The sequence below is a fragment of the Vombatus ursinus genome, unplaced genomic scaffold (genome assembly GCF_900497805.2).
Source record: "Vombatus ursinus unplaced genomic scaffold, bare-nosed wombat genome assembly UNPS02010639.1, whole genome shotgun sequence".
Classification (NCBI taxonomy): domain Eukaryota; kingdom Metazoa; phylum Chordata; class Mammalia; order Diprotodontia; family Vombatidae; genus Vombatus; species Vombatus ursinus.
In genome coordinates, this window is record NW_020950417.1 from 3,134,988 (window position 1) to 3,159,042 (window position 24,055).

At 36.2% G+C, this 24,055-nt stretch overlaps 1 protein-coding gene across 1 annotated transcript in view; it reads left to right on the forward strand.

Annotated features, from left to right (window-relative positions):
* The window catches only part of WDR27 (WD repeat domain 27), a 236,527-nt gene that overhangs the window by 3,874 nt on the left and 208,598 nt on the right, over window positions 1-24,055 (forward strand). The window contains exons 4-15 of the mRNA XM_027854869.1: window positions 1,355-1,479; window positions 3,673-3,786; window positions 5,182-5,233; window positions 6,945-7,015; window positions 10,968-11,088; window positions 13,486-13,600; window positions 15,342-15,366; window positions 16,459-16,463; window positions 19,217-19,320; window positions 19,581-19,648; window positions 20,042-20,160; window positions 20,638-20,720. Of these exons, the coding sequence (XP_027710670.1) occupies window positions 1,355-1,479; window positions 3,673-3,786; window positions 5,182-5,233; window positions 6,945-7,015; window positions 10,968-11,088; window positions 13,486-13,600; window positions 15,342-15,366; window positions 16,459-16,463; window positions 19,217-19,320; window positions 19,581-19,648; window positions 20,042-20,160; window positions 20,638-20,720 (1,002 nt within the window). The remainder of the gene's footprint in view (window positions 1-1,354; window positions 1,480-3,672; window positions 3,787-5,181; window positions 5,234-6,944; window positions 7,016-10,967; window positions 11,089-13,485; window positions 13,601-15,341; window positions 15,367-16,458; window positions 16,464-19,216; window positions 19,321-19,580; window positions 19,649-20,041; window positions 20,161-20,637; window positions 20,721-24,055) is intronic.

A 24,055-nucleotide genomic window follows, 5' to 3' on the forward strand; every position in this document is an offset into this window, starting at 1 on the left:
CTTCTTCTTCTTCTTCTTCTTCTTCTTCTTCTTCTTCTTCTTCTTCTCTCTCTCTCTCTCTCTCCCTCTCCTTACTCCGTGTTTTGCTTCTAACAGGGTTGTTATCATTTAGTTGTTTCAGCCGTGTGTGACTCTGTGTGACCCCATTTGGGGTTTTCTTAGCAAAGAAACTGGAATGGTTTGCCATTTCTTCCTCCAGCTCATTTTACAGATGAGGAAACTGAGGCAAACAGGGTTATGTGATTTGCATAGGGTCACACAATTAGTAAGTTTCTGAGGCCAGATTTGAACTCATGAAGATGAGTCTTACTGACTGCAGGTCTGACACTCCATCCACTGCCACCTAGCTGTCTTTCTAATAGGGAGCGGGGGAATAATTGGAATTAGTATAAAATGAAGAAGCTATGATAGGATAAAGTCTGCTTCTTCCAATCTACTCATTTTCCTCTACCTTTCTTCCCTCTCCCTCTTCCTGCTACCATCTTACATGACCTTGTCCAAGGGGCAAGGTGGATGAGAGGGTACCAGGACCAACAGTGGTTGGTGTCCCAGGCAATGGCATAGTCTACAGTGGTGATTAGGAAGAGGAAGAAAATCTCTACTATGGCTGTGGGGAGAAAAGAAGAGTTCCTGTGGTGGTCTGACTAGAGTTTGGGTGCTGACATTTGTATATGAGGAATGTAAATAAGTGAAGGAATAGCTTTTTTTCCAGGGTTTTTAACCTAGGGTTCATGAACCCTGTAAGAGGTCTGTGGATAAATTTTAAGAGGTCTGTGAACTTGGATGGGAAAAAGTTTACATCTCTACATTCACTAGCCTCTAACAAACAGCATTGCCTTCATTTGTGAATTTAAAAAGCAGTATTCTGAAAAGGGTTCAGGCTTCACCAAATTATTCCAGATCTGTGCCTGACTTATAAAGGCCTTTGTGTCCAGTATCAATTCAGATTTTATATTTGAACGTAGAGAATTCGATTTAATTAAGATTGTGTGAAAATAAGATTATTGGTATGGTCCATTTTATAAACATGTTGATCGATTAAAATTTTTCTGAGTGTAATATTTTATATAGAAAGAACCATCAAAGGTGGTCCCTCTAGTAAAATTCTTTTACTATAGTCACTTCAAATAAAATGAGTTCTTAAATTAGAATATCTTCAGAAGAAGATTTGCATGTTCGTTGTTCTATAACCCCACTAAGGATGTAAAATGGCATTGGGGCTCAGTGCTTTTTTTTAGAAATCATCTGGGATCAGCAAATTACATTATTTTATTTTCTCATAATTTAGACTACTTATGCTAATTTTTACTGACAACTGTTTATGAATTGGTATTAACAATAAAAATTGTTACAGGGTTAACTCCTCGAGGAGATGTCATAGGAACTCTTTTGGGAATGGTGCTTTATTTGAGATTTAGTCCAGATGACCGTATTATTGCAGTGTGTGCTGGAAATAAGATACTCGTGCTTAATGCTAAGGTAAGACTTTTAACATTATATAGTAATTAGAATCATTTAAATCTGATGGGATCTCTAAGGATTATAAGATCCTGTAAGTTATAAAGTCTATAATGTATTTTAAAGAAGTTTAAACTGAGAGGCTTGGAAATGTATTCTCATCTAGTCTTTACAGGGCTAGTAGAATCTACTACTACTGCTACTACTACCACTACTACACTAGTTATTGCTTCTACTACTAGAATCTCCTCCTCTTCTTTCTTCTTCTTCTCCTCCTTCCTCTTCCTCTTCTTTCTCCTCTTCCTCTTCCCCTCTTACCTCCTAGGGCTGTTCTGAGGATAAAATAATTATAAAATTAAAAATAATTAGATAATATTTATAAAGTGCTTTGCAAACCTTAAAGTGCTATATCAATCCATCAACATTTATTTAGTACCTACTGTATGCCAGGCACTATACCAAGTGCTGGGTAAATAAAAAGAGACAAAAGACAGTCCCAGCCTTCAAGGAGCTCACAACCTAACAGGGGAGACTACAAGTAAGCAAATATGTGCAAACATTATATACAGGATAAATAGAAAATAATTTTTTTTTATTTTTTGGCTAGGCAGTGGGGTTAAGTGACTTGCCCAGGGTCACACAGCTAGTGTCAAGTGTTTGAGGCCAGATTTGAATTCAAGTCCTCCTGACTTCAGGGCCAGTACTCTATCCACTGAGCCACCTCGCTGCCCCGAAAATAATTTTTAAAATTAAAATAATTTAAAGAGGAAAGGTACTCGAATTAAGAAGGGTTGGGTAAGGCTTCTTGCAGAAGATGAATGCTATGACTGAACTGCTAACATGAATTATTATTATTGTTATTACCACAACATGAGATTCTGACTACATTGGTTCTTACTCCATTTTGGGTGCTTCATTTTTTTCTTAGATAGTGTGGTGATATTGGTAAAGCACTGGCCTCTTCATTCCTCTGCCTCATTAAATAGCTCTTGCTGTATGACTTCAGACAAGTAATTTTAAGTAAACTGAACTTGAGAGAGATTTGTCAGATGAGGAGGTTGGCCGAAACGATCACTAAGTTACGTTCCCATTCTGGCAAGCTATGTAGTCATTGGCTTGAGTCTGAACTCTGCCATTTGGGCCTTTTTGAACCTGGACAAATCACTTGAGCCATCTGATCCTCAGTTTCATCACTTTTCAAATTGGGATAAAAATCCCCATGCTGTCTGCCTCACAGGGTTGTACAGCTTACAGGATCCTCATAGATGACGAACCTCAGTGGCCATCTAGTACAACCCACTCCTGAAAGAGAATCCCTACTCCACCACAGAGGGAGTGTGGTAAAATGGAAATCGTGCTTGATTTGGAATTACAGGACTTGGGTTTGAATCTTGTCTCCCTCACTTGCTACCTGTGTGATCCTGGGCAAGTCACTTAGCCTCTCCAGGCCTCAGTTTCCTCACCTGTAAAAGGTGGGGGTTGGACTCAATAGGCTCTGAATTCCATTACAGCTTTGAAACATAATTCTGTAATTTTGTAATCCTTACAACCCTACAGAACAGGGACTTTTTTTTTCTTTTTCCAGAACAGGGACTTTAAAAAAAATAATGACATCATTATTGCTATAATAAGCCTTCAGCAAAATGGAAATATTGTGTTCATAAGGGATTAGTAATCACTATTACTTTTTTATGTACATAAAACAATTATTATCATGGATCTCACTTTTAGTTACCCATCTGAAAGGAGTCTTTGGAGGGAATGGGTATGAGCCAGATACATTCTGATGGGTTCTCAGGGAATGGGCAGGAAAGGTGTAGAGAAGAGCTTGAGAACTGCAGTGGGGAAAGTACCCTGATAATCTAGAAGACAGCAGGAGAAGAGTGGGCAAAAGTAGTGAGGGAGGAGGTCCCTTAAGGCAGAGCTGAGGTGACAGGTTCTTTGTAATTTTCCTAAGGTCAGCCTTGTTAGTAGTTTATCATTACTGATATTTTATAGCCTATGATCCCTGGTACTTCTTTCTAGCTCTGACATTGATTCATTAACACTGTTCAAATTCCAAAGAATTTGGGGAAGGGAGTTATGATAGTAGTCAAAGTAGAACAAGAATTTTGATGTAAATGTTTCTTCTGGTAGGTATATGAGATACAATTAAATAATGAGAATTACAAAAATAAATTATGTTAATAAGGTTTCTCTCATCAATTATTCCAGTTTGAAACTGTATTAGCTGAGCTGAAAGGTCATGTTGCCCTAGTCACTGCAGTTGAATTTTGCACCTGGCAAACAAATATAATAATATCAGTGTCTGAAGACAGAAGCTTTAAGGTAAGGATATGACTCATTAAACTACTTTTTAAATTGATTTTTTTAAAGAGTAGAGAGCTTCCCCCTTCCCTCTAGAATCATGAAATAACAAAAAATTGGTTCACTGGATGTGTCAAATTGAACCTATTTAAACAGATCTGATGTCTGTTTAAAGTAGTCTAGTTTGGGTCAAATTCACACGCAGACTGGATTAAGTTTCTGGTTAAAGTGTTTGGGCTTGGACCTTGATCTAAGGGACATTCTGGTGACTGGGTCATTTCTGTTTGTTTGTTTTTTGCTGAGACAATTGGGGTTAAGTGACTTGCCCAGGGTCACACAGCTAGTAAGTGTCAAGTATCTGGTCTGAGACTGGATTTGAACTCAGGTCTTCCTGACTCCACGGCTGGTGCTGTATCCACTGCGCCACCTAGCTGCCCTGACTGGGTCATTTCTGGAACCTGCTGGGAGTTGGTTTTCTTTGCAATTCATTCACATATGGTGGTTCTGGAAATTTCAAACTAGACTGAATACATTATATCATAATAGCTGTTACAGTGTCTCTCCTTTGGGTAGGTACACCACGAGAGTGGAGAATAGTTAGAATTGATTTGGATTACCTGAGACAACTAATTAAGAATGAAGACCAGGGGCAGCTAAGTGGCGCAGTGGATAGAGCACTGGTCCTGGATTCAGGAGGACCTGAGTTCAGATCCTCAGACACATAACACTTACTAGCTGTGTGACTCTGGGCAAGTCACTTAGCCACATTGCCTAGCTGAAAAAAAAAAAAGAATGAAGCCTACTCAGAGGGATGAATTTAGATCAGAGCCTAGCTGAAATCATATCTGAAATCAAAGGTCTCCAATTGGTTTCCTTGGTAACATAATAAAAAGTAGCAAATTGGAGTTAGTATATGTTTACATTTCGCATTTATAATTTGCTATTTAATCCTGGAAATACATTTATATTCTACTTCAAATATAACATAGCTCAGCTAAACTTACTCAGCTTTTGGGAAGTTTCTAGTCTTGTCATCTTGTCCTTCTGTTTCCTGTTACTTTCAAATATACAGGTTTCTTGAGGTACCATTTGCATTTTTCTATATTGATTCTTTGACATCATTTTTAACAAGTGTTCTTATGATTTTACTTTTTCTATCCTGGATTTTCTTACTGTTTTTTCATTCTTTCTATCTTTATCCTTAACACCTAACTCACTGCTTGGTACATTGTAGTCACTTAATAAATATTTGTTGATAAATTCTCTTTATGACTCATAATATTTTTCTACGAGCTAGCAACTGGCTTAAGATACGGTATTTGTTGTAAATATTTTTACATAATTTTATTTTATGACAGCCTTCCAAGTTCTGATATTTTCTAAAATATGTACGTGTATATATATATTTCTCCAAAGGTCTGGGATCACTGTACTGGATTACTATTATACAATTCAGCAGTACTAACAGGTAAACTTGTTCATTTCAAAACTTACTATATGATTAAGTTTCTGATTAAAAGTATCAAGAATGGCAAGCCAGCTTCAAGGGAAAAATGCCCCTCTGTTACTGGGGAAATAGCAGTGGGGGGTAGATAGGGGAAGAGGAAACTTTTTCAGAAACATGTATGAGAGTATTGGATGATACGACTATATTTTCAGGCCACTTTTGAGTGGTCAGAATGAAATAACATATGTGCTTGCCTATATATATTTGTTAAAAGGGTGTAGGGTTTTTTTCCCCAGTGGGAGGGAGAGATAGGAGAGAAGGTCGATTATTGTTAATTAAAAAAAAATGTTGTGGGAGGCTTCTTGCAAAAGGGTCTTGAAGGTAGCTAGGGAGCCCAGGAGATTGAGGGGAACAGGAAGAGAATTAATTCTAGGATTGGGGGAAAGCCAGAGAAAATTCGTAGAGTTGAGAGACGGAGTGTCTTGAGGGAGAAATAGCAAGGAGTCCAATGCCATTGGATCACAGAGTAAGGTGTAAGAAGACTGGAAAGGTAAGAAAAGGCCAAATTGTGAAGGGCTTTAAAAGCCTAAGAAGATTTTATGTTTGTTCCTGGAGGTAATAGGGAGTCTATAGAATAGGAGGATGACATAGTCAGACCTGTACTTTAAGAAGATCATTTTCATAAATGAATGGAGGATGGATTTAAGTGAGGAGAGACTGGGGCTAGGGAGACCAACCAGCAATCTTTTTTTTTTTACATATTTTATTTTTCCACAATTATATGTTAAAACAATTTTTAAAATAAAAAAAATGTTAAAAAGAAAATAAAATAACATATCACTTGATTTAGTTGAGTTATTGTTTTGATTAGAGATGGAAGTCAAACAGTAGGTATTGGTTTGCTCAGTCACATGAAGCAACTGACATTTCCTTCCCCAATCATTTCTTTGGTGTATAGGCCAGAACACAGTGTTTGTGAAAGGGAAAATAGGAATTGGCTGAAGTATGGATTGGAGCCTGGCTGTAGAGGGCTTTAAATGCCAGAGTGAAAGTTTGTATGTTTACTTAGAGGCAATAGGGAACTTCAGAAGGTTTTCTAGCAAGGGAGTGGCATGGTCCAGAGGAGTGCAGCCTGGTGGGAAATGAAAAGATGGCAGCCTGGGTGCCCTTCTGAATGGAAGTTCTGGGAGGAGCTCTCTACTCTCCAGTTAGAAGGAGGGGCCTGAGGGGCAGAGGGCACTTCCAAAATGTGATATGTGTGATAATGCTTTTATTAAATTTCTTAGAATTAGTGAATTTAAATTGTTTTAATATTCATTCATTTATTCAACAAATACTAAGTGTCTGCCATATATAGAGCTTTTTGTTAAGCATTGGGGGTGATATAAAGTTTAGGTAAGACAGGGACACTCTAACATTTCTAGCTTTGGCATACCTGAATTGATATGTCATCTTTTTACTTGAGACTTCTCTTAAATGTCTATGCACTTTTAAAATGAGTAGAATACATGGAAGTGAATGTTGAAAACTAAAAATAAATAAATAAACTTATAACAAAATGAGTAGAATTCATTCCAAGTGTTTTTAAATAACTCCTTTGGTGGGGAAATTTAATTTGCTTGCTTGTTCAACCTTATTTAAAAGAAAATAGAACAAAACCAAAACTATTAATGTTTTTATCTTAAAAAATATATATACCTTCAAATAAAGGTAATTATCTTCTTTTGAATAGCCTATCCTCTTCTAAGTTTATTCATTGATGAAGAAAAGGAACAATTTATTACTGGGAGTGCTGATGGTCAGGTGAGAAAATCATTTAAAAATATTTAAGTATAAACTATTGTTAAGCTCATACAAGATTCTCCATTTCCCAACTCTGTGCATTTTTACCGGCTTTCTCTATGCTTGGAATTCTCTTTCTCTTCATCTCTAGCTCCTGATTTTCCTGACTCCCTTCAAGTCCCATCTAAAATCCTGCCTTCTACAAGAAGCGTTTCCCCTTTCCCCTTATTGATAGTGCCATGCCTCCATTGATGATCCCCATTTTTATCCTATATATATCTCATATGTACATAGTTGTCTCTCCTATTAGACTATGAGCTCCTTGAAAGCAGGGTCTTCCCTTTATATCCCCAGCACTTAACACAGTTCCTACTTAATAACTATTTATTGACTAACTGACTAACTTGAAATTATATATAGAAAAAACTGCGTGATGCAAACTTTCCCCGTTGAAAAAGGTGCCTAAAATTGTCCTGTAGGTTATGGTCTTGATCAGATCCAGTTGCTCAAGTCTCTAGGTCTGAAATCCTGGTGGAGCCATACTGGCCTGATTTCACTTAGATTTGGGACCTAAATTTAGATAAGAAAAGTAAAATTGTATGATAGAGATTTTGAGACTGACTGAAGGAACTCCCTCAGGGAATCTTCAAATGTAGTTAATTGAGATGAGTGTTCATTCAGCTTTGTATTTTGCACTATATTTTTTATTACTTAAACTACCTATGTCAAGTGAATGCAAGTTGGTAGCTTATGGGAGGAACTATATCATTCTCATCTCTGGGGATCTGGCAAACTGAACTCAGAGGAATCAAATTTGATGCATCTGAAGTTTTTGGGAAAATATGACATGTCTATTTGCAAAGATAGAATGATATAGGGATGAATTTAGAAATTAGAATATTATTGGATTGAGTGAAATATACTCTTGGGTTTAAACTGATAGAGAAACCACTTTCATAGACCTTCATTGTTAGAAGGAACCTTCTTAACATGTGTTTCTTTGGCAGCTCTCTCCTCACACTCCCCTCAACTGAAGCCTGAGAGAGATTAAGTGACTTGTCCCACATCACTCAGCTGGTAGGGGTGCCAGGACTCCTGCCAACATCTTCTGACTATAAGCCTAGTGCTCTTTTCACTCCATTTAATGAAAGTGCATCACTTAATAATAATGTCAACAATGACGATGACAACAGCCACCCCCTCAAAGATCAAACCATTGTCAATGTCATGGAGTGGGAGGGAAGTGGCCAAGGAAGGGAATGCCAGTCAAGGCATTGTGCAAGCAGAAACTGTATGTGCCCTGAGACCACTGTGATAGCTCTGAAAGCCTGGCAGGAACCCAGAAACTCTGGTGACCCTGTGAATTGGGTTAACAACCTAACGTCCTTCTTCACCTGTTAAAAAATGCTTCTGTGCTTATGACCCAGACCACAAAGATAGATGAACCATAAGTGTCCGTGAAATGGACCAAAGATAAGAATGATATCGTTACAGTACTAATTGTAACAGAATTGGAAATATCTCACCAATTAGAGACAAGAGATTCTTATTGTGTTTTGTTAAGTATGCAGTCAGTTTTTAAACTTACACAATACATTGCTGACTAATGCATAATCATAAAAATCATAAAAATGGTTTAATAATAAAAAGCAAAACAACCCTCCCCCAAACCAACACTTCATCTTGAAGACTAGATTAGATGAAATAAGCTATGAAATTGAAGGCTCTGAAGAGGGAGAAGATGAAGATCCTAAAGTCATTAAAAATCTTTACCTAGTGCCAATTCCAGAATTATACCTAATAACTAGATGTGGTGGCCTGTACCTGTGGTCTCTGTGGCTGAGGAGGCTGAGGCTGACAGATCCCTTGCCTGGAATTCTGAGTTGCTAGGAGCTAAGTCAGTTGGGTATCTTCATGGTTTATCGTTAATGTGGTCAGTCTCTGGGAGTTCACAATCAAATGGAGGGAAACAAACACACCATCTAAGGGGTGAGACAACATGCATTCAATTATGAACAAACAAGATGTATACAGTGTAATTTGGAGGTAATCTCAGAGGGAAGTCACTAGCCCTGGGAAATACCAGGAAAGACTTCTAGTGGAGTGGTGGGATTTGAGCTGAATCTTGAAGGAAACCAGGGACTCATTGGTCAGAGATGAGTAAGGAGAATATTCCAGGTGTAGGGACAGTCACTGAAAAGCCATGGAGCTGGGAGTTGGAGTATCTGTAAGAGGAACAGCAAGAAGACAAGAATTGCTGGGTTAAAGAGTATGTGGAGAGGAGTAAAGTGCCAGAAGACTGAAAGCCCAGATCATGAAGGACTTGAAAAGCTAAACAGTGGTTTTTATATTTGATCTTGGAGGTAAGAGAGAGCCCCAAGAGTTTATTGAGTAGGGAAATGACATGGTTGGAACTGCACTGCAAATACTTGTATAAGCTATTAATGCCCCATTGTATTTATTGAATGTAACTGAAAATAGTTCAACCATGAATGGAGTTTGTGAAACTGCTAAAATCCAGTAACATAATAATAGTGAAGATAATAATAATAATAATAATAATAATAATAATAATAATAATACCCATCCATGGGGATTCAACTCTATAGAGAAGCATTGGTTAAATGGCTAAGTCATACCTTTTTATTTGTGGAAATGGAGGGATTTATGATGGTGATTCAGAGCTAGGACATTAGCAGCAGAAATTATAGAAGTAGGTTATTCTTATGGAGCATAGACTTAGTGATCCATGTAGATTATACAAGGAAAGACAGAAACTGTGTAGCACATCACCACAGCCATAGAAGTAGATTAGGTACACAATACACAGTAGCCAATGACCATGGTAATCTAGTGTTTAATAAACCCAAAGACCTAAGCTCTTGGGACAAGAACTTACTATTTGACAAAAGTTGCTGAGAAAACTGGAAAGCAGTTTGGCAGAAACTAGGTATAAACCAGCATCTCACATTGTATACTGAGATAAGGTCATAATGGGTACATGATTTAGACATTAAGAGTGATATCATAAACAATTAGGGGAGCATGGAAAATTTTCCCTGTTGGATCTATGGATAAGGGCATAATTTATGGCCATCTAAAGAGATAGAAAAGATCATGGGAAGTAAAATAGATAATTTTTATTACATGAAATTAAAAAGTTTTACACAAACAAAAACAATGTGGCCAAGATTAGAAGGAAAGCAGGAAACTGGGAAAAATTTTTATAGCAAGTTTCTCTGAAAAAGGCCTCATTTCTCAAATATATAGGGAACTAAGCCAAATTTATAAAAATAAGAGCCATTCCCCAATTGATAAATCATCAAAGGATATGATCAGGCAGTTTTCAGAAGAAGAAATCAAAGCTATCAATATTCACATGAAAAAATACTCTAAATCACTATTCATTAGAGAATGCAAATTAAAACAACTCTGAGGTACCACTTTACACCTATCAGATTGACTAACATGACAGAAAAGGAAAATGATAAATGCTGGAGGGGATATGATTTTACTCACCTGTGCAATAGTCTCCAAAATGTTGAATATAAAGGAATAATTGCAGCATAGCATCTTGTTCCAGGGCTATTTTTTATCTGAACCTCATTGAAAAAATGAAAATGAGATAATAACAATAACAAACATAATATTGTAACATCTAAAATAAATATGTCAGGCAGCCTCAGAAGAAACTGAGGAATCTTCTAAGCCTTTGGTTGACATGAAATAAAGAGAGAATCTTAAAATGAAAGTAAGTGTGGAATAAGAATTTAAAGGAAAATTACAGTAAGGAGGTAAAGCAGTATCATATCTCATGAAGTTATTTGGTCTTGAGTTCTTTATCACATTTAGATAGAAATATTTTTTATTAGTTTATTTTGAATTATCAACAATCATTTCCATAGGCTAGAGATGTTTTTACAAGTAACTTTGTCCAACATCTTGTGTACCTATATATGTTTTACCTTTTCAGATCTGGATCTTCAGTCTGATCAGTGCACATCATTATCATTGTGTGACCCAATTTGACCTAAAGAAAAAACAAGAGATTTTCCTCAGTAAAAGGGTCAAATTAGCACAACATACCCAAACAGGTAACATTTCTAGAGTACTTATATGTTTCTTGTCTTCATGCATTTATTAGCAAAACTTACTGAATGCTTTTTGTGTGCAGAGGCTTGATAATGATAAAAAACTAAGTAGAAGACACAATGCCATAGTTAGGACAAATGTGAAAAATACAAAGAAAAAAATACAAACATGTATAAGTTGATTCTCTTGTGCAACAGCATTTGTGCTGAAGGTTTGCCTGAATGATTGGTGTTAGGTAGACTTAGGCAGCATATAGAAAGAGAGTCAAAGCTCAGCAGAGAGAAATTAGGAAAACATTCTAGGGACAGTAACAAATATGAAGTGTTGAGAACATCTATATAATAAAATGGTGGCTTCAGGAATCTGTTTGAGTCTGACCTTGATGGTTGTGCTGCATAAAATCTGCTAAATAGACAAGATCTCTCAAGCAGGACTTTTCAAGTAGTAACCTTCAAATAGGTCATGTAGGAGAAGAGGGAATTGGCAGTGTAGTAAGAGAAGCTAATAGAGTGTTGACTTCAACAAATCTGACAAATCAACACTCTGAAATGAAGACGGCATATTCTTCCTTAGCTGTAAGGCCTTAATGAAGAATTCATTCCTGATTGAATTTTACTCTGTGCAAGCACTGTGGGGAGTACAAAGATCAGTAAGAGAGTACCACTTTCCCCTTGTGTTACATTAGGGGAGCTATGATCTTTAGAAATAACTACAATACAGGGTAGTAAGAAGTAAGGCTGATGTGTGCCTTGAAATGAAATGTTTTTGGAATTTAGAAGAGAGGTTTTTTCTTTTTGTTAGGGGTCCTAGGAAATTTATCTTTTAAGAAAGATATGGTCTGAGTAATTATCAAGCTCCCTTGATCTCTAATGGGCACGCCTAAGAGACCAGGGAAGGGCTCAGAAGCTTGATGTCAAAAGGTCACATCTGTTGTTTTCCTAGTGACAAAGTGATTGTTACTCATTCCTTTATATTTCTGGCTCTAACACCTCAAGCAGCTGACAGTACAGTCCAATGTACATGATATTTCTTAGACAGAGACTTGCACAACATAGAGGAATGTAAACTTGTATACAAGCAAAGATACACGTTACCAGATTTCCTAAAGCAACATTGCTATGCTACCAAGAGATCTCACTTTCCTATTTTGCCTTCATTCCTTATGAAACATAAAGCCTGTTTCACATAGCATAATGGGTCAACGAAGGAACCCAGAGACCCAGGCTTTTCTTCCTTTTGCATGCAATAATCAGGGAATCTTTGTGTGGGAGAGGCTGATGCCTTCATGAGGGCGATTGGGTTCTTCCCAAAGAACAGCTGCTTTGCCTCTCATTGTTTAGTGGTGAATGAAGGAGATAATTTTGATTGGTGGAGAAGATGATACTGGTTAAAGGACTAAGGACAGACCTAGAAAGAGGGAGATTGGGTTACCACAGACAGGTGAGACATGATTAGAATATAGACTAAGCTTTAGTTGTGGAAATAAATAGAGGCAGATTGAGTTATTTTTAAAGAAGCAGCAGGATTTAACAAAGAATTAAATGAAGGGTAGTGAGTAGTCGAAGATGATCTTAAGGCTTATTGTTTAGGAGTAGTTTAAATGTTATTATCCTGCTAAAGGAATTCATGTGCTTCCCAAAATGTCTAATATAAACCAAGTTTATGTGATCGCAAACATAATATTTGGAAAAGAAAAACATGGTTGAATTGGTTTGCCATAGACTATGTTAGTGACCAGTCTAATCTGCCATTTGATTTTGGTTTCTGATCAAGAAGGAGCCATTCATTTGAGAGAAGCAATATTTTGTTTTATTCTGACCACTTAATCATGGTTTGACAAGAGAAGCCAAATAATTCAACCCCATTCTTGCTTCAGGGAAGTTGATGTGGGTGAGCAAAATATACAATTCTCCCTGCATCGTTGTAGAAGCCTGCAACTCTAGGATTTCAATGAATTAGAGTATGGCAGTTTCTTCTGTCCCTGCAAGTATAGAAATAGTCATTTTATATATGTTCAGTTTGAATACAAATAAAGTGTTGGTGATGCTGATTGTATACATTGGATATTAAATCTTGAAATCATTGATCCATTCCCCCTCTCCCCTGAAACCAAAGCCACAACTGAAAAACCAAACCAAACCAAACCAAACCAAAACAAAACTGGGCAGCAGAGAAATTATTGTCTTAGCTTGCCCTGATCCTGGAAGTTAGCTAACCTGAGAGGTGCATGCTGCTTTGAACTTCTAAGAACTTGTAGCGGTGTTATCTTCTACTTGACTTGAGCTCTTTGCATTTTATATTTTAATACATTAGCCTAACAATCAAGACATTGGAATCTCATTTTGTATGATCATTAAAATTTTGCTGATCTGATAATTACTTTTGATTCTGTTTTCTAGAAGAGAGTCAACCTTCCTCCACAAATGACCTGAAAAAAGAAGAAGGGGTAGAAACAACATTTCCTATATTGAGAATTGAATGCTATGCTCAGTCAGTTAATGAAGAGTGTGAATTGTAAGTATGATGTACTTTGATAATGTCATGTAAAGGAAGACATTGTAATCTCATAGAACATCCATCAAAATCACATTTTTTTCAATGAACAATGTAGAAATGGGATGATTAAAATAAAATTGAAGCATTTTCCCTTCTGAATAATCATTTATAGTTTTAAGAATGCATTTTTATTTACATAATAGGACTTTTTGCAAAGGGAAAAACAAAGCTATAAATCCTGCTGCTATTTTTCCTTTTGTTGGATTGTGTTTAAATATGAGAAGAGTACTCACTTTGAAAATTTCATATAAAGAAGTCCCTTATTTTAATATACTTTTTTTGATGAGCCCTCTGATTTCAGAAATTATAGAAAGTTCCAGGTAAGGAAACTCCTTCCAGTGTAAATCAACAACTTCTGGGCAAGTCTTATGGCACAGAATAGTTAAGTGACTTGCCCAGGGTCGCACTGTCAGCATGTGATAGAAGCAGGATTTGAGCCCAGACCTTTCATTTTCAAGGCAGGCTCTCTACTCACGGGGTTCTACTGCTTTTGTCCCTCTCTCTCTCTCTCTCTCTCTCTCTCTCTCTCTCTCTCTCTCTCTGTCTTTCTCTCAATTAGGGTTAAGTGACTTGTCTGTAGAGTCACACAGCTAGTAAGTGTCTGAGGCTGGATTTGATTCAGATTCTCCTGACTCCAGGGCTGGTGCTGTATCTCCTCTACCACCTACACAGGCAAAATACATAGTGCTGTGAGGAAACCTTTATGTGGCCATATAAAACCTGTTCTGTTCAACTCATGTTTTTAACATGCTTACATGGAAAAAGGCAAATGCCCTTTAAGAGGCTTGCTAAGGTGTGATTGGAGTATAATCTTTATCATCCAGTATAGATTTGGGATAAATATGTGTAAATAAAAAGAAATTGGAAGGGTGGTTTGGAAGACATGAAGATGTGATTGGCATAAGGAAACTTTTCCTTATTGGCATGAGGCCACATAGGGTGATCTTGATATGGAGGTGTGGGAAAGTCATTTCATTTCTTTGAGGCTCAGACTTCTCACTTGTCAAATGAGGTGGTAAATGTGGGGTTGGACTAAATGACTTAGATGGTATTTTTCAGTTTTAAAGCCTTAATGTTCTTTGAGAGAGCTACACAATGATGTCAGAGAGACAGCATGATATAGTAGAAAGAGGACTGGTTAAGAAATCAGGAAATGTCAATCACCATTGACTCCTTTTGTGATTGTGGGCAAATACTTTTATCTGACTGTTATTTTAGAAGTTATATTTGTATAGAAAACATTTAAAAATGTTTAGTAGTATGTATGATACACATTCTGCTATCCATGCCAGACAAGAGCTTCTCTACATGACTTCCATGGCTATATTTTCCATATTGCTTCAAATTTTGTTGCCATTCATAAAAAATTATGACAATTAGTCTTGTAGTAGGTACCTGAGTTGTAGTCATAGTGGCTAGGAAGAACTAACTAGTCTCTCTAAGACTGGACTGAAAAAGTAAAACCTTATTAAATTGTGACATATATCAAGAATTGAGTGAGGTTGTCAAGTTATTAAGAGGTGATATTTTATTTTAAATTTTTAACAGTGCTTAGAATTGAGGTGTAAACACCTCCAAGTTCCTAAAAAAAGAAGGCTAAAAATTTCAACCCATTTTGGAGAGTTGAAAAAGATTGTTTAATAACTTTCATCAAGGATGGAGTTTATATTTATTTCACAGCCTAGTGACTTTTACTTAGGCCAATCTCCCTCATGGAGGAGAAAGTAAAGGGATTTGCAGAACAGCTGCCCAGACTCCAGGTTGCTAGGGAGAGTATTTTTAAAGGAAAGTGGCCTGAGGCTTCAGTGAGAAAAAAAGAAAGTAATCTAAGGTAGTGGAGAGGAGACTTGACCCTTGTCAGAATATTGCAGAGGGAACTAATGTTATAAAGAGGAGAAAAATCAGCTGTACGATAAAAGCTTAAAAACTGACTTAAGGCTCTTCCTGAAGAATGAGAGAGTTGGATGCTCTGAGAAGAAGAAGCTATTTGTCCTCCAAAGAAGGAGATAGTAGAGCCACAGAAGCTACCAGGTGACAGGTCATCAAATAAGGGTAGGAGAAAGAACAGAAGAGTGGTAGTAATTGGTAATTCCTTGATGGAGAGAATTGAGGCAGCTATTTGTTGATCTGATAAGAGCATAGAGAGGTCTTATATCTTCTTGGATCATGTATCTGAGATATAACAGAGAACCTCTGAAGACTTGTCAAAACAGATGACAGCTTCCTACTTTTAATTCATGTGATTGATGTGATATACAATGTGATGCACAGATGATACTGCCAGAAAAAAACTTAAAAAAATATTGCCAATGATTATAAAGTATTGGACAAGAAACTGAAGATTATATGGATACAGGTTGTGTTTTCCCTGGTAATGTCCAATGGAAGAGTGGTAAGTAGAAGAGAAAAAAATAATTTTAGAAGTAAACAACTGGCCTAAGAAAGTGATGTCTGAGAATGGCATTTGGACTTTTGGGCCATGTCTTAAAATATAGAGATGACAGATTACTGGCCAGAGATGGAGTAACAAAGGCCGGTACAATATATGTTTGCTAGGTCTCTTGCAAATCTAATCTAAAGGGCTTTAAATTTGAAAGAATGGAGAATGGAGAAGATCGATCATGTATGTCTCTTAAGCATAATACTGTAGAGAGTAGCTTAAAAAAAGAAAAGGAACATGAATAGCAATTAAGAATCCCATGAGTTTAAAAGAGACAAAAATTCAAGAAAGGAAACAGTAGTGACATAAAACCCATGGCCTCAAATGACTGTATTTGCAAATGCCCAACATTTAAGCAACAAAGAAGAGGAATCAGAGGTCGTGACACAGGCAGTCAAATGTAACCTCATAAGTATCATTGAACCTTGGTAGAATGGAACCTGCTACTGGGCAAAGTCTCTGGCTGTGTATACCTCCTTCAAAAGAGATAGTATCACGGGCAGCTAGGTGGCACAGTGGGTAGAGCACCAGCCCTGGATTCAGGAGGACCTGAGTTCAAATGCGGACTCAGACACATAACACTTATTTAGCTTTGTGACCCTGGGCAAGTCACTTAACCCCATTGCCTAGCAAAGGAAAAAAAAAGAGCCTAAAAAAAAGAGATAGTATCAGTTGAAGGGGGTAAGGAATAGCATTGTATGTTATAAATAAATTATATATTAAATAAATAAAATACATAATGTAAAATAATATAAATTATAAATATAACACAGATGATATAAATAAAATAAATACATTACAAATAAATAGCATCATATTTTATAAACATATAGTCATGTGAGGAAATTAAAAAAAACTAGAGGGGGAAGCATGATGGGAGGGTATTTGTATGAATGTTGATGGAGGGAGAAACAGTGATTTTGTCACTGGAATACACTACTGCACTTGGACAGAAAGAGAAGACAGATGAAGAATTTGGGAAATAGGACCACAAACCTGACATAGAGTCATGACATAGTAATGATGAAGTCCTTCATTTTTATAGACATTAACTGAAACTCTCTCTTTCAAAAGCAGATAAACTAATAACTTTTTGACTTGGCTTAGTGATAATGTCACCCTTCAAAAGGTAGAGAAACAAACAAGAGAAAATTTCATTCTGATTCTGATTCTTATTAACAGGGAGGCACCGGTTGCTGGGGTGGAAATGATGAGAACTATTCTCCTAAGAATTTAATGAAGAAGGAGAAGTCTGGCTATCATCTTATATATGTGCTAGATCTGGGAAAAGAGGATGTCAACATTCAGAGGAGATACTATAGATAAGATTCCATATGTTAAAGTGATATGTGAATGGGAGGTGTTTAAGAATGAAATTCTGAAGACATGAAGACAAATGGTTCCAATGAGGAAGAAAAATTGCATTTGTCTGAAGAGACCATTATGAATGTATAAGGAACTCACCACTCAATTTAGATTTACACAATAAATGTGCAGGAATTGAAAGCAGGGACAGGTAACAAAAGATAAATATGAGCATGGTTTGGACCTGTAGAAATAGTTCTGGGAATAATACTAAATGCCAGAATGTTTTAAAACTAGTGAGAGAAACCAACAGCAACAAAAACATTTGTTTTTAAAGCTACATTAGGAGAAAAAGTAGGATCAAATAATGGATAGTCCAGTTGCTATGGGGGATGGGAGTGGGAGAATGAGATAGTGATAGCTGACCCTGGAGAAAAGGCAGAGCAACCCCATTTTTGTTTTTGCTTTTTGGCAATTTGCCGAAGAGAATGGCCTTCACGCTGGAAATGACAAAAATGACTAACAGGGAACTGATACCTAAGATAAGTAAGGGGATACTAAGAGAGCACCTGGCTGCATTGGTTGCATTTATGTTACCTGATCCAGATGAACTATATCCACGGATGTTTAAAAAACTGGCATACAAAAATGTGATGGCTGAGCTATGTATTATTTGAAAGATGATGGAAAATGGGAGTGGCACCACTAGACTGGCAAAAGTAAAATGTCGTACAGTATTGAATTTCAAGAAAGGAGAGACAACAGCATCTGTAAATTATAGATATTGAACTTAACTCTGATTCTTGAGAAAGTTCTAGAATAGATCATTATGGAGATAAATAAATATCTGGAAAAGGAAGCAGCAATAATAAAGAGTCAGCCTGACTTCAAAAGCAGCCCATGCTAGAGTAACCTCACCTCCTTATTTGACAGGATTATTAAATTAGTACATGAGATGAATGTCATGGGTATAGTTTAACTTAGATTTTACCAAAGCTTTTGATAAAGTAATTCATATACTTTATGTGGAGAAGATGGAGAGATAGGGGTTTGACCAGGGGTGGGGGGACCTGTGAGGCCACATGTGGCCCAAATTTGTTCTGTGAAGTTTTGATTCAGTCAAAGGGCCACACTTGGGGTCCTAGAGGTCCGCGAGGCCACAGCTTCCCCACCCCTGATTTAGATAGTGTTGCAATTGGTTGGATTCAGCACTGGCTAGCTGGACAGACTTAGTAGTTGTTAATGGTTCAATGTCAACATGGCTAGAGGTCCCTAGTAGAGTATGTGCTACTGGTTTTAATTTGTACTTACTACCTTGTTATAATATTAAGAAGACAAGACAGATAAACTGAATGTTTGATCTTTTGTTTTGTTACCACATATACTACTACCTTTTTTTTTTAAGCTTTAGGGGAAAAACCCATTTAATAATATGATGGAATTGTCTGGGGACCAGATGGTAGGCCTTCCTGAGTTGCTTCTCCTCATCTATTACCTAGTGTATGAAAAAGAAATATAAAGCAATTTTAGTAGTAAAGTATAATTAGAAAGGTAAATCTGCTGAAGAAAAGATTGAATTAATTCCAAAAACAAATACAAATGACTTTGGGATTATTTGTGATTATTTTTTATTACCAACACCACTACTTCCCTACATTACTTTAGATGATACAGGGTTGGCTGTAATATTGTAATCTGAATAGCCAAAAGAAATAAATAATCATGGTTTAAGGGGGGGAATATATGAATATAGGAGGTTTTTAAGTATCCTAAACATTATGCTACAAAATCTACAGGTTCTATTTTTAAAAATTTTACTTTGAAATTAGCTTCCCTGCTGCCAACACCAGATGCTTGTGGATAGGAAGCTCTACTGGTTTATTCATAATTAATTTGGACAACTTGGAATTAGAATCTGCTTTACATTTTAAAGGTAAGGTCATAAGGTGTCTTAAATTTGCTTGATAATTTGAATACTTTATTTGATCTGAGTGGAAGATACATTTTTCTTATAGAAAATATACTTCTTCATTATAATTTACCTTATGAAGCATGCTAACCTGTGCATTTTGAAATTAAGGTCTCTGCTCTATTCAGTTTATTAGAGATAACTTATTTATTCTGTATTCATCTTTAAAAATGACAGAAAAATCCTCTGTTGTTTGTAAATTTCACTTTTTTTTTCAAATTAAGATTTCAGTAACCTCAGCATTAAAGTTGCTGGATCATGTGCAATAATGAACAAGGCTGTTAATCATAAGGTGAGTGAAGAAGCATTTAATGGCATTCCTACAAATATTTTAATAGCTTACTTTATCAGTTACCTTTAATTTGAACTTTTTAAAAGAAGATAGAATTATCTGATAGTTTAAAGGTTATATAATCTAGTGACTTGCTGGTTATTGATATTAATAATTAACTTGTAATGTTGTGCCAGTGACTTAACTCCCTACTACTCAGTTTCCTTAACTACAAAGTGGGAGAGTTAGTCTAGATAATTTGTAATGGCCATTTGGTACTTACTGAATGTTTGTTGAGTTGAGTTGGGTGACTCTGCCTCTGTTTGTTGTCATGTTTATGGTAACAAGTATACATGTATCACTGTACTTTGTGTTTGTCAGTGACTCTATGATTTCCTGATTTTGCCCCTCCAGGTATTCTGTTTGCTGACCTCTATGTTTGGAAATCAAATTGCTGTATTGGAAATCAATCTTTTTGTACTCATGCTATCACAGCGTCATGATGTGAGAGAAACTCTTTCTGTTATTGCCAGGTACTTTCCAAACAATGCATACTCAGTGAGTGCTTCTCAAGTGACAGACTTTTAAATTCTTGTTTCTCGTAAAAGATGCAAGTGAACTTTACCAACTGTGACATTTTGCTGTGTTATTACAGAGATAAATTCTCATCCAGAACACTGAATTGTTTTGTAGCTTCCTAAACTACACAATTTAATTTCAAATAATGTATGTATGTATGTATGTATGTACACACATACATACATGCAGATATATTTCAGAGGAGAACAGTAATTCTTATTGAAAATATGTAATAAACATAACTTGGGAATATCAGGCTGAGGCCAGTCTTGTCCCGTTTTTAAAATCACAACTATATGCCATAAGGACTAGTCATTTGTAATTATCCTGAATAATTTGCATGTAGGTGGTACTCAATATCTATTTATTTAAATTTATCTTTATCTTATTAGTGACTGCTTTTATATTTCATATTTAAAATTTGTTTTTAGTTCCTGTCTCCTGGAAACCTCTCCACTGTATGTTACAACTTTTAAGAAGAAAAATACAAATTCGGCTAGTCAAAAGAAGTCTGGTTAGTATAAATACTTCTTGATTCTCTGGAATGGAAAATTTATGCTCAACAGTTCTCTATAGAATTAAAATGTCAAATCAGATTATTCTCTTTATTAACAAAGATACACAATATATTTATATATATATTTAATGTTAGATTTCTTAGTCATCTCACAAATTTAATGTTTTCTTTTTTAATGTTTCATTGTATTTTTATTTATTATGTTAAATATTAACTAATTACATTTTAATCTGGTTCAACCCGTTTGGCAGTTTTGCAGCCGCTAGGTTTTTTTTTTTTTTAATTTAATGCAAATGTCATATTTTCAAATAGAAGATTAAATCTTTTATTCATTACTTACCTTTTAAAAAAACTGGAAAGATTTATGATTTTGTAAGGAATAAATACTCCTGCAATCAGTGCAGATCATAGCCCCTCATATTTCCTCACCATTGGTGATTCTTGTTCATTTCCCTATCTATCACAGAGGGTCTGCCTAGTGGAAACTTTTTTCTTCTTTATTATCATAGTGGTACCATTGTAAGATGGGTCATTCATTCAATCAGTAAACATTTATCAGCCACCTTCCGTGTTTAATACATTGTAGTCAGTTTTGGGGATTCAGAGAGAAAACAAAACGTAGTCTCCTGCTTCAAAAGGACCTTCCTTACCTGTTCCTGAGTAGGTGGGAGATATACCATTTACACAGATAAACAACAGAAAGTATTGAAGGAGAATATTAACATCTATGAGGCTTCTCGTAGAAGCTGCCAGTTGAGTTGAGTTTTGAAGGAAACTAAGGATATTATGAGATGGAAATGAGAGAATATTCTAGGCAAGCATGACCCATGATACAAAGCCTTGGAAGGAGGAGATGAAATGCTAAGTTTGGCAAACAGCAGGTCAGTCATTTTGGTTAGATCATTGAACATGTGAGGGAGAGAAATATTAAATAAATATTAAAAAGTAGGCTGGAGGAAGATTTCAAAGGTGCTAAATTGAGAAGTTTTTATTTAAGAAGCAATAGGCAGCCATTGAAGGTTTTTGAGCCAAGGAGAGGCATGGTCTCATCTGTAGTTGAGGAAGATCATTTTGGCAGCTGTGTGGATAATGGATCAGAGAGGGGAGAGAATAGAGGAAAGGAGGCTATTTAGGAAGCTATTTCAATACTCCAGAAATGATTTAATGAAGGTCTGAACTAGGGTGATGGCTGTGTGAGTAGAGAAATGGAGATGGAGATGGAGATGGGGGTGACATTTGTTGTGGTAGTAGACTTGTTAGGACATGGCAGCTGATTATAAAGAGAGAGGGAATAAAGAATCAAGAATGAATCTGAGGCCTGGATGGCTAGAAGGATGAAGGATGGTGTTGCCTTTGACAGAAAGAAACAGACCATCTGTTGTGCCTCATTTTTTCTTCTTGATCAGTCTACTTTATTTTCTCATTAATAATATTTTTGATAGTAACTTTTGGGTCACTTCATACAAATCATTAATAGTAACATGTTGCCTTTTTGGCCCACTGTGTTTCTTTCCATTAATTCTATTTGAGTTACTTGTAATTTTAATTTTTCTGAGATACTGTTGCATGGTTTGTGGGCAAATGGTATAATTTAAAGAATATTGGTCTTAAAGAGATGGAGGTTTGCAGTGGTGAGTAGTGAATCATTGTGATCATTGAAAATGCCACATAATTTCCCATATCCAATTATGCTAAATATTCTCTTTCTGCTACTTAATCATTGGCCTAGATCATCCTTCACATTTAGTTCTTTAAAGTGCTCAAATTGATGACTTAATTTGACAGGTGCATATTTAGCTATATACCATAATCTTGGATGCATTATTTTTTTCTTTTCAAAATATCATTTTAAAATTAACAAGAATTTATCATCTCTCCTTCACATACTCTCCACTCCTCCTCCTCCCCAGCCCCCATCCCTGAAATTAAAAAGAATAACAAAACAAATTCTCACATTGGCCATGTCCAAAAATATATGTAACATTCTGGATATTTAGTCCTTTACCTCTCTGTCAGTAAGTGGGTATTCTTCTTCTTCTTCTATTTCTTTCTCCTCCTCCTCCTCCTCCTCCTCCTTCTCCTCCTTCTTCTGCGTTATTACAAAAGTTGTTATAAATTGTTCTGGTTCTGCTCTCTTTACTGTGTGTCACTTCATACAGATCCCACAATTTCTCTACAATCATCCATTTTGTTATCTTTATGGCACTAGAGTATTCCATTACATTTGTCATGATTTGTTTAGTCATCCCCAATTAGATGGGTATGCCTTTAATTTTCAGTTTTCACTACAAAAATTGCTGCTGTAAATAATTTTGTACATAAGAATTCTTTTCTTTATCTTTAGTCTCCTTGGAGTATAGGCCTTGTAGTGATATTACTGAGTCAGAAGGTAACTGTTCATTAACTTTTGAAGCAGAGATTCAAAATATTTTCCAGAATGGCTGGACCAGTTCACAGCTCCACCAGTCATGCATTAGTATGCCTGTTTTCCTGAAGACCTTCCCATTGTTGTCCTTTTTCCTTTTTTTGTTATCTTTGATAATCTGATTGCTTTGAATAGTGAGTCCATAACCCATTAGCTTGGGTCTTTGGGTTTACTGAACACTATGCTTTCAATTGTTTCAGACTTGTCCAACTTTTTGTGACCCCATTTGGAGTATTCTTGGCAAAGATACTAGAGTGGTTTACCATACTTCCTTCTCCAGCTCATTTTGTAGATGAGGAAACTGAGGCAAACAAGGTTAAGGATTAAGTTATTTGCCCAGGGTCATACAGCTAGGAAGTGTTTGAGGCCAGATTTGAAATTAGGAAGATGAGTCTTCCTGACATGAGACCAGCACTTTATCCACTGCATCACCTGACTGCGAGAACACTATGCTACCTTGTTCATTTCCTTCTGATTGTTGTATACCTAATCCATTCCATTGATTAGCCTATTTCCAATAATACCTTTTTCAAATGTAATTGGTTTATTGGTCACACCATATGTCTGGCTTTGAGAGTAGCTCCTTTCTTTTTTAAAAAACATATTCATGTACTTTGATACTCCTCTTCCCTGCTTATAATCCCATCCCACATCCAACCTGAAGATCTTAAATTCCTATATGAAAGGCACTATTCTAGGCACTGAGGACACAAAGATAAAAATGGAATAGGCCCTGACTTCAGGATACTGTTTCTGTCTCATAGTCTAATTAATTCAAAATGGGTGATCTTCTTAGTGTTGGTGCTGCCCTTTAGGTCTAAATACTTGGAAATTCTCAAAATGAAAACTAATAGTTGTCTCATGGTCCAGTTAGGGGGCCAAATGAGTGTATAGGTGCTGGATTACA